Here is a 12,072-nt window from a genome sequence, read left to right as displayed (position 1 = left end):
CCAACAAAACCAATGGTCTTTTTAAGTTCCCAATGGCTCTTCGGAACACTCGAGTTTCGTTCGGAAAAGTTTATAACTCGGGATTATTCCAGCCATTTTAGTATATAGTGATGTGTGCTTCCTAATACCCATCTTTTAAAATATATATGCGTTAATATAATAATTAATATTTAAATATATCAACTAAACTTATTGATAATATTTTATATTGGTGTTAATTACACTTGCGGTAGAAAAATACGAAACAGTTTGTTCGCAAAGCTAGTTTTACACAGCTGCCGTTTGCCGGACTCAGGATTAATAGCATCTATCACTCCTGTGTGATGTAGACAGAGATATCTCAACCAGAGGCTGATATATTTTTTTTAGGTTTATCACGAGGCTTTGCCGAATGCTAAACCTAAACAATATCTCATCCCGAGGGTTGAGATATCACTGTCTACATCACACAGGAGTGATTGATTATTTTTCTCCCACATTTGCATACCGTAAAAAATACCTTCACTGCGAAGTTGTATTTTTGACCCCAATACACCGAACTATCATCAATTAAATTCAGCAACTATTCTTCCCTTTTCACCACTTTTTCCTACGGCAACATATTCGCCTACTTTGTACTGTCGGAATGCTGAGCTTGCCATGTTTTGTTTACATGTGTATTATACATGTGTGTAAAAAGTGATGATGTAATCGGTTTTAATGAAAATGCACAGAGTCACAGGTCATGTTGAAAGAAGTGCGTTGTCTGTGGCGTAATAGCGCGTGTACGCTGTCTTGATCGGGGTAGATCAAGACAGGTTTATCTTTTCCCTACCAAAAACGGGAATGTACCTGTGAAGTGTGGGAGAAATTTCTATCCTACACCCCATTTCATGTGACGTCACCCCTGTGTGATGTAGATAGAGATATGTCAACCCTCGGGATGAGATATTTTGTACACCCCTTTCTTACCCTGGATAGCTCTATCTTACACACAGGGAGATATGTTTATTTGGCACCAGTTCATCAGTCCGTGCAGATTCCCTGTTTGTAGATTAGCCCATTTGTCTGACACAGCGGTGTCTTGATTCAGTCTGTGTTTGTAAATGTCACGAAGGAATTTAGGTTATAGTCAGTATGGGAAAATGCTTTCCGTTGTGGCGGTAAAGGGTGCTTTTGTGTAGCGGAGCTATGGAGAACAGATTGGTTTTGTTTATTTCTGTTCCAATGCTAAGATCGCTCCGTCAAAACTAACTTATATGATTACTAGTTATTATAAATTGGCATAATGATATGTGTCTTAATTATAAAAACCACTTTTGGTTATACCGTTAACACTGAAAGGATTCGAGCTGTATCGACAATGGAGTACAGGAGTTGATGCTGGGATTCCAGCTGTATCGACAATGGAGTACAGAAGTTGATGGAGCATCATTTAGTTCAGTTGTTTGTCTTTTGGTTTTTAATCTTTACTTAATTGATTATCAATACCAGTCATAAAATAAACAATAGATAATACATTTATTTCGAAATCAACAATGGTTCTTCCAGATCATCAGTACGACTATATACGCCATTTTTCAGCAGCGTTACTGTTTTTCACCTCGCGTGCCGATTTATAACTAATTACAAAAGCTTTTTAGAAAATGTTTTATTTTATTTGTCACGTTTACCTGTCAAATATCGGTGACTGTAACACAATTTCAAATTCGACCTGATGTTTCAGGAATTTATACTAATATCGATGTAAAGCCCCTCGTTTGATTGTCCATTTCTGTAAAGTTCTAAAGTATTGCTCCCCTTTACTCATTTTGTCTATTAATTAATATATTTATATATATTGATGTAAATAAAACAAAACACCGAAGACTAAATTTCGCTATTACTTTCGCCCATCTTGAAACATATAATATATATGTATCACCCATCATCAAATAAATGATATATACCTGATTTATTTTACAGCAATTATCAAACAAAATGTTCCCAAACTTATACTAGACATTCTTTTTGGCCGTGACGGGAGTACGCAGTGGGCGTTACTCTTTACATCTTTATATCTTTTACAATTTCAATCTAATTATACAGCGTCTTATAAATCAATAGCTGATTTTTTTGTAGACGTTTCAAAAGAAAATTAAACGATTCCTTTATTGAGATATTAGCATGTTTTGAATATACCCAGATCGGGATTTTAGTCCGGGTCCAGGTCCTACGTACAAGGTTTGCCCACGACCGTAACATCATCAACGTTGATAAAGCGTTTGAAAAATAAAGCGGGAAACGCAAATTGGAAACATACCGTAACCTGCATGATATGTATGATAAATGCACGGCAAATACTTTAAGGTAACGTTTAGAAATGGATGACACCAACAGCTCACCAACATGGAAAAAACCTTCAGATATAATGAAAAAGCACCGGAAGAAGAAGCGAGTATCGCTGCAAAGTAGCGATGAAAAGCCACCTAACAAACTAACTGATATTTTCAGTACAAAAAGTATGTTTTTACAGTCAAAAAGAAGGAATCCTTTCTCACAGGAAATCGAGACCGGGTCTCCGTCAAAAAGAATGAAATGTGAAAATGAAGAACTGTCACCAAATTCAGATAATTCACAAGAGAATGCGTTGTTTACAATTCTCGGAGGAATAGAAAAGGTATATAATATTTTGCATATGAACAGGTCCAGTACACTCTGCCGATTGAGCTATATAGCTGTAAAGACCTATAATAGCTCTATTGACCTATCTGAAATAAGTCTTTTGACCTATTTTCAAGTGATTTTCTTTTTTTAAAGAAAACGAAACAAAGTCGCTTTTAAAAGAAGATTGTATCATTAGGTTGATAACAAAAGACATTAAATATAAGTATTCTTTAAAAAAAATAAAGGTGTAAAAAAATCGGAAATTTTACATTTATGAAAAATGAAAATAAACATCTAACTGTATGCTCTTTGTAGTCAACATTACCATAAACCTTATTGTTTTATGCGACTTTGCTTTAATTTAATGAAATTTGAAATCTGACAAAATATAGCTCAATACAGCTATAATTTATAGGTATATAGCTATATAGGTCTTTATAGCTATATAGCTCAATCGGCAGAGTGTACTGGACCTGATGAAGTGTCTGATCAGAAATGTCATGTTTATCAGCAATATATCGTCTGTAAGGAGGCAGGACCCAAATCGGATGACTGCAAAACTTACTTTTAGTGGAACTGGCCTGGGTCTAGAATAGGTTGATCGGCGGCGACCAGAGAGCGTCTGTCCAGAGTTCGGGGGGACGGGTATATTGTACTTATAAATTAATATATAATTATAAATCAATAGATGTACATGTATCAACAGTTAAGTTATTACAATAATTTGTCCTTATAATAATTCATAGCTTTCAGGTTATGCATCATTTCTAGTTTAGATATGATTAACTACAAAATGTATAAAGTTCAAATATCAGAAGATATTTGGAAGTTTATGTGGTTTAAAAATTGCACAATGCGAGGACTACCGGGTCTGTATTTTGTTTCAAACTGTAGGAATAAATTCAGAATATTGAAGAAATTAAATACTTTTTTCATTCAAATAACAAAGATCATCGTAAAATTATGAAATGCTGACAGAAAATTGTAACCCATCCAACTTCTGACCACACTCGACGTTGCTGGACTTAGTGAGCGGGTCATTGGGTTATACCGCATCACTGGAAAAGCTAGCTTGCCAGTAAGGCAGTATTTTCCCCTTATATACCTTAGCTGTTACACTTAGTCTGAGTTTCTCATGGCCCTAACACCAGAGTTTGACATTTTGGCATATAGATGTCTGGGGTGGGGGCCAGAGCGCACTGCTATATGAAAACGTGGAATTCTCTGACACCGTTTGGTACCGGAGAGTTGTGATGTGCACGTGCTGACAACAAATATCTACTATGACACAACACAACCTCAAATATATTGATAAATGGATTATGTATTGGTCCAAATCAGCTCTTATTATCACCAACAGCTGCTAAATTCCGTCAGTAGAGTCCTCGAATTTCAATCATTCAAAGATTCCCACCTGAGCGAACGTTATTTTGAGCTCTCCTGGCCCGTACATCCGTTCGTTTGTCGTCCTCTGTACGTCCGTTCGTCTGTCGTCCGTCCCGCGTCAACTTTTTACTTTAAACAACTTCTTCTGATAAACCAAGAGGCCCAGGGTGATGATATTTGGCCAGTGGCATGCTGGGATGAAGAACTTCCAAGTTTTTTCAAATGAATGACCTTTGTCTATTTTCAAGGTCACAGGGGTCAAATATAATAAATTCTTTCAATGACTTCTTCTAAATAACCAGAAGGCCCAGGGTGACGATATTTGGCCGGGGACATGCTGGGATGAAAGGCTTCTAAGTTTATTCAATTGAATGACCTTGACTTATATTCAAGGATTCAGGGGTCAAATATGTTTAAAACTTTAACTCTTAACCACTCATAAGCGTGTCTGGACACCTTTCCATAATTTCCTCGGAAGCGTGGTTTGACGCATACATCGTATTTACTCATAAGCGACCGGGAGCGCACAGCCATGTTTTCCTCGCAAGCGTGTATAAACACATACCTATTTTTAGACCGTGTATCTCGGTCACTGTAATTTGAATGTGTCGTTGACGTATACCAGGGTGGAGCTCTGTGATTGGTCAAAACAATTAGATACTTTTTATAGTTCATAGCCTTGACCTTGTTACGTAATTCAGTCAGGAAATCAGAGTGTCAGCGTTGTGAAAGCGTGGCTAGAAACGTAATGGCGGCCGAGCCGGGAACAAACTCTGACAAGGAAATTCAGGCGATATTCAATTCAGACGAGTCGGATTCCAACGGATTTGATGGTTTTTCCAATCGGGGGATTCAGACATCCTAAGCGATGTAAATTTTTAATAGTGACAGCGAGCCAGGCGGCGACGAAAGCGATGACGACAATCCAGAAGCGTTCGATCCTGCTCATTGGTATGGCGATCGTCCTGGTGAACTACACGACGTTATAGTTCATGCTTTTCAGCAGGAAACCGGACCAGTATTACCGGATGGATTTGACATTGATACAGCTACCCCAAAAGATTATTTTGATCTTGTTTTTAAACCGGAAATTCTTTGGGATATCGTACAATTTACCAATGATTACGCCCAGTGGAAATCTGAGAAAAACGATCGAGAAGATCAGATATGGTATGACGTTACGGAAAATGAAATGTCCGCGTATCTTGGAATGCTGATCTTTATGGGAGTAAATCAATTACCATCTTACAAAGACTTTTGGTCAAAAGACAAATTTTTGGGAAATAAAGGGATCAAATCAGTGATGACAGTGAAAAGATATGAAAAAATTACGGAGTACTTTCATGTCAGTGACAGGAGAGGGGAAGATAACCAGGCTAGGGACAATATTGACAAACTTATAAAGTGAGACCTGTAATAGAAATGGCAAAAGAACAGTTCAAAAAAGCAAACAGACCAAGTAAGAATGCATCTATTGATGAAGCAATGATCAAGTGGACTGGTAGGCTTTCTTATAAACAATATTTGCCATCTAAACCTATTAAAAGAGGTATTAAAGTGTGGATGAGGTGTGATGCCGACACAGCTTATCTGAATGACTTTAACGTGTATTTGGGGAGATCAACAGAAAAATCTGTAAATGGTTTGGGATATGATGTCGTCACAAATCTAACTGCCCAGCTTGTGGACAAAAACCATTGGGTATTCTTTGACAATTACTTTACAAGTATACAGTTGTGTATTGATCTCTTAGCAAAGAATATTTATTCATGTGGAACGGTGCGAGTGAATAGGCGTGGCTTTCCAGCTGACCTAAAGAGACTGAAAATGAGGCGAGGGGAATCAAAAGTGAGACAACAAGGCAATCTTACAGCAGCTGTGTGGCAAGATAAGAAGCTGGTTGCCTTTTTAAGTACCCTTAGCAATCCAACAGAAAATGTAGCAATGTTTCGACGACAAGGCCGAAACCAACTGCACTTAACTCGGCCACATGCGGGTTACATCTATAACCAGAAGATGAATGGTGTTGATCCCCATGATCAACTCCGAACTACATATCCCCTTGGGAGGGACAGTAAGAAGGCATGGAAGTACATTTTTTACTTCATTGTTAACTGTGCCATCGTTAATGCCTTCATCTTATATAACAGCATAACACAGAGGCAACATTCTAAGAAGCGATATACACATCTAGACTTCAGGTGCGAACTTGCACATGAGCTTATCGCGGGTTTCTGTGGCAGAAAGAGGAAGGCAGCAGAGGTCTTGGAACAAGTACATAACAATGAGAACTATGCTGGACATGAAAATGTGCGACTGCAAACCAGAAGGAGGTGTCAGGTTCACCTGAGTAGGAAGCAGAGGAAGGAGACAGTATTCGGTTGTGCAGTCTGTACATTTATGCAAAGATGGCTGTCACCTCGCATACCATACCCAGTGAAATATATATTCAGGTATAGATTGTGTTTTAAAGATAACAAACAATGGCTAAAGTTAAAGACTTTTAATGAAATTACAATAAACATTGGACATTTTTTGCAATTATACATCCAATATAATATATACATGTTTTGAAATAAAACCTATTGAAACCCGCATATACATTTTTTTTGTACTTCAAATTTTCAACTTAAAACATGCACCAAAATATAGGGCAGATTTCACAGAAACTAAAAATATGTACTTATAATACCGTATTCTGAATATCATTGTCAGAAAAATGAGTTTTAAAAACCATACATCAAAGCCTAATAAAAAATGTAAAAGTGCCTGAGGAAATGGTGCACAAAATATACACAGTTGTAGAGGTTGGTACAGTGCCTGCCCTGCAGCCCAGGCAAGTAAAATGTATACATTGTTGCAACAATGTTCGAGTGGTAAAGAGTTAAAACAACTTCTTCTGAATAACCAGGAGACCTAGGGTGTTGATTTTTGGCCAGTATCATGCTGGGATGAAGGGCTACCAACTTTGTTTGAACTGATGACCTTGACTTATATTCAAGGTCACAGGGGTCAAATACGTGTAAGTGTAAAACCTTTAAACAACTTCTTCTGAATAACCAAGAGGTCTAGGTAAATGATATTTGGCCAGTAACATGCTGGGATGAAGGACTACAAAGTTTATTCAAATGAATGACCTCGACATATATTCAAGGTCACATGGGTCAAATATGTTGAAAACCTTTAAACCTTTTCTTCTGAATAACAAAAAAAGGTCCAGGATGATTATATTTGGCCAGTTACATGCTGGGATGAAGTGTTACCAAGTTTGTTTAAATGAACATGATCTTCACCCATTTTCAAGGTCACAGGGGTCAAATATGTTGAAATCTTTTAATAGATCTATTCTTTTGAATCAAGCACTAACATTTTTCCTGTAGCTATATTTTAGTCCACTTTTAAAATTACAAGTGTGAGATTAATACCAGGTGAGGGATGTTGTAGGTCATCAGGGGTGACAACTTAACAAACCGTTCTGATCCGGACCGAAAACGGATCATTTTATTTTTGTTTAGAAGTTTTCCGGACCGCATCTTTTTGTTGATTAGTCACTCCCCGATACCAAACGGTGTCGGAGAATTCCACGTTTTTATATAGTAGTGCGCTCTGGCCCTACACCAGACATCTATATATGTCAAAATGTCTAAGTCTGGTGTTAGGGCCAGAGGAAACTCGAGCTACTGTTACACTATTGCCCCCTCCAAATGAAAGTCTCGTCCCGAGACTTGGCCTGAGGAATCCTGTACGTTTTCTCTGTGTATTAATGCACCTTCCCTAACCACTGGTAACTGGCGCATGATCATGATTACAGAGACACTTCGCTGCCACCAAATGTAACGTGCGGGCTGTCAGACTCACCCATCCAACTACTGACCATGCGCGTTGTTGCTGAACTTAAAAAGTGAGCGGGTCCCCGGGTTATATGGCATCACTGGGAAAGCTAGCTTGCCAGTAAGGCAGTATTTTCCCCTGATATATACTTTAGCTGTTACAAAATTGATGCAATCATAAACTAATATCATTCATCTGCTGAATTTTCAATGAATGAGGAAATGATGGTCTGGTGATCATGATCCATTTTGATTACTGTCACCTTACACTGAAAAATACTGAAATACCTCAAGGAAAACATAACAATTAAATTTTATAATTAATTAAGAAATGCTCATAAATGTGCAGTTTGGCCAATACACTTTCTATATTGCTTAAAGAACTCATAAATACGTACTCATACTTCATTTCTGACCTAGCTAGCTTGTCTGTTTTGTCGTCTGGTAAATGCATTGAAGTATCATATAAAAAAGAGGCCACATCTCCTAACTATTTTTTTCCAGTTTTTGCAGAAGAGCCAGTTGAAATCCTGATATCAGCACATAGCAAATAAACAAACAAATAAATCCTCGAGCTCCCTTCACAGATCACAGTCACCTTTATATCATGTTACGAGTCCAATTTAGACATTTTCTTTATTCACAGATTAATTAAAATGATTACACACTTTTCCACAGCATCTTGTTTTGTGTACAGGTTGATTATTTAGTTGTCCATTTCTCTCAATTTCCTCTGCTTTGTCTTATCTAGCCATCTGTCCATTTGGTAGTACTACATGTATCATGATTGTAAGAAAAAATCTGTGATTTTATTAATTTTTCTGACTAAAATAATGTTACAACACATCAAATTTTTCCCAGCTAGTTCATAATAAAAAATATTCCCAAAACAGCCAGGAAAAAAACAAGAACTAAATTAGAATCGGTGTGAAGCCTTGCAAAGGGCAAGTGAGCTAATTACGCCATGGTGCGGTGTCCATTGTCTGTTTGTCCGGCTTCAACTTTTTACTTTAAATAACTTCATCTCAGTAACCAAAAGGCCTAAGATGGCCAATAGCATGCTGGGATGAATATCTAGAGTTACCAAGTTTGTTCAAATGAATGACCTTCATTTATTTTCAAGGTCACAGGGGTCAATTGTCTTAAAAACCTTTTAACGACTCCTTCTGAATTACCAAAAGGTCCAGGGTGATGATATTTGGCCAGAAGGATGTTTGCATGAAGGGCTACCAATATTGTTCAAATGAATGACCGTCACTCATATTCAAGGTCACAGGGGTAAATTGTCTTAAAAACCTTTAAACGACTTCTTATGAATAACCAAAAGGAACAGGATGATGCTATTAGGCCAGTACGTAGAATGTAGGGATGAAGGGCTACTAAGTTTAATCAAATGCATGACCTTTGCCCATATTCAAGGTCACGGGGGTCAAATATGGTGAAATCTTTAAACGACTTCTTCTGAATAACTATAGCATACAGGGTGATTGCTTGTTCATGTGAATGACCTTGACACACTTTCATGGCAACTTTTGCTCCATAGTGCATAAATCTTTAAAAGTCATCTTCTCAATAAACAAAAGGTTTAGGGTGGTGTTATTTGGCAAGTTGCATTCTGGGATGAAGGACTATAAAGTTTGTTCAACGTAATGTCCATGTTTGACTTACAAGGTAACAGGGGTCAAATGTGTTTTAATCGTTTAAAGGGATATCACGTGAAGAGCCATATTTTTTTTACTTATGCCATGGCGTAGCATCCGTCATCCGTCCGTCAACTTTTCCTTTAAAACGCTACTTGTCCTGAATGGCCCAGTAGATTTGGACTAAATTTGGTCTGGAGCATCCTTAGGCCAAGGGGAATCAATTTTGTATAAATGATGGGTCTGGCCCCCCTGGGGGCTGAGGGGCGGGGCCCAATAGGGGAATTATAGCAAATTCTTTAAAATCCTTCTTCTTCTGTAGGAATGAAAGGATTTGGTCCATATTTGGTCAGAAGCATCCTTTGGGGAAGGGGAACAAATTTTGTATAAACCGTGGGTCTGGCCCCCCTGGCCATGGGGGTGAGGGGCGGGGCCAAATAGGGGAGTTATAGCAAATTCTTTAAAATCCTTCTTCTTCTGTAGGAATGAAAGGATTTGGTCCATATTTGGTCAGAAGCATCCTTGGGGGAAGGGGAACCAATTTTGTATAAACCGTGGGTCTGGCCCCCCTGGGGGCTGAGGGGCGTGGCCAAATAAGGGAAATATAGCAAATTCTTTAAAATCCTTCTTCTTCTGTAGGAATGAAAGGATTTGTTCCATATTTAGTCTGAATCATCCTTGGGTGAAGGGGAACCAGTTTTGTATAAACCATGGGTCTGGCCCCCAGGGGCCTAAGTGGTGGGGCCCAATAGGAGAAACATAGCAAATTCTTTAAAATCCTTCTTATTCTGTAGGAATGAAAGGATTTGGACTAAATTTGGTCTGGAGCATCCTTAGGCCAAGGAGACTCAATTTTGTATAAATGGTGGGTCTGGCCCCCCTTGGGGCTGACGGGCGGGGCACAATAGGGGAAATATAGCAAATTCTTTAAAATCCTTCTTCTTCTGAAGGAATGAAAGGATTTGTTCCATATTTGGTCTGAAGCATTCTTGGGTGAAGGGGTACCAATTTTGTATAAACCGTGGGTCTGGCCCCCCTGGGAGCTGAGAAGCAGGGCCAAATAGGGGAAATATAGCAAATTCTTTAAAATCCTTCTTCTTCTGTAGGAATTAAACGATTTGTTCCATATTTGGTCTGAAGAATCCTTGGGTGAAGGGGAACCCATTTTGTATAAACTGGGTCTGGCCCCCCCAGGGGCCTTAGAAGTGGGGCCCAATAGGAGAAACATAGCAAATTATTCTTTAAAATCCTTCTTCTTCTGAAGGAATGAAAGGATTTGTTCCATATTTGGTCTGAAGCATTCTTGGGGGAACGGCAACCAATTTTGTATAAACCGTGGGTGTGGCCTCCCAGGGGCCTGAGGGGCGGGGCCCAATAGGGGAAACATAGCAAAATATTCTTTAAAATTCTTCGTCTGTAGGAATGAAAGGATTTGTTCCATATATAGTCTGAAACATCCTTGGGTGAAGGGGAACCAGTTTTGTATAAACCATGGGCCTGGCCCCCAGGGGCCTAAGTGGCGGGGCCCAATAGGAGAAACATAGCAAATTCTTTAAAATCCTTCTTATTCTGTAGGAATGAAAGGATTTGGACTAAATTTGGTCTGGAGCATCCTTAGGCCAAGGGGACTCAATTTTGTATAAATGGTGGGTCTGACCCCCCTTGGGGCTGACGGGCGGGGCCCAATAGGGGAAATATAGCAAATTCTTTAAAATCCTTCTTCTTCTGAAGGAATGAAAGGATTTGTTCCATATTTGGTCTGAAGCATTCTTGGGTGAAGGGGAACCAATTTTGTATAAACCGTGGGTCTGGCCCCCCTGGGGGCTGAGGGGTGTGGCCAAATAGGGGAAATATAGCAAATTCTTTAAAATCCTTCTTCTTCTGTAGAAATCAAAGGATTTGGTCCATATTTGGTCTGAAGCATCCTTGGGTGAAGGGGAACCAGTTTTGTATAAACCGTGGGTCTGGCTCCCCTGGGGGCTGAGGGGCGGGGCAAAATGGGGGAAACATACAAATTATTCTTTAAAACCCTTCTTCTTCTTCTGTAGGAACAAAAGGATTTGTTCCATATTGGGTCAGAAGCATCCTTGGGTGAAGGGGAACCAATTTTGAATGAATCGTTGGTGTGGTACCCTAGGGGCCTGAGGGGTGGGGCCCAATAGGGGAAACATAGCAAATTCTTTAAAATCCTTCTTCTACCATAGGGATTAAGGGATATTATCCTAATTTAGTCTGTAGCATCCTTAGGCAAAAGGGACTCAATTTTGTATAAACGGTGTGTCTGGAGGCAGAGAGGTGGGCCCAATAGAGGAAACATAGGTAAAACCTTTAAAATCCTTCTTTTACCATAGAGATTATCTTAATTTAGTCTGGAGCATCAATGGGCCAAGAGGACTCAATTTTGTATAAGCATGCAGTGGGTGTGGTCTCCCAAGGGGCAGAAGGACGGGGCCCAATAGGAGAAATAGAGGTAAAACCTTTAAAATCCTTCTTCGACCATCGGGATTATGGGATTTTATCCTTATTTAGTCTGGAGCATCCTTGGGTCAAGGGGACTCAATTTTGTATAATTGGTGGGTATGACCCCCCTA

General features: G+C 39.0%; 1 protein-coding gene across 1 annotated transcript in view; it reads left to right on the top strand.

Moving 5' to 3' along the window:
- Positions 1 to 2,264: 2,264 nt before the first annotated feature.
- LOC110460706 (protein downstream neighbor of son homolog) overlaps positions 2,265 to 12,072 on the top strand; it is a 50,347-nt gene continuing 40,539 nt past the window's right edge. Inside the window, exon 1 of the mRNA XM_021513764.1 lies at positions 2,265 to 2,638. Coding sequence (XP_021369439.1) covers positions 2,342 to 2,638 — 297 coding nt within the window. The 5' untranslated portion in view covers positions 2,265 to 2,341. The remainder of the gene's footprint in view (positions 2,639 to 12,072) is intronic.

This window comes from Mizuhopecten yessoensis, unplaced genomic scaffold (assembly GCF_002113885.1).
Source record: "Mizuhopecten yessoensis strain PY_sf001 unplaced genomic scaffold, ASM211388v2 scaffold10459, whole genome shotgun sequence".
NCBI lineage: Eukaryota > Metazoa > Mollusca > Bivalvia > Pectinida > Pectinidae > Mizuhopecten > Mizuhopecten yessoensis.
The sequence above is the reverse complement of the archived record's forward strand: the minus strand, read 5'-3'. Positions and strand labels throughout refer to the sequence as shown.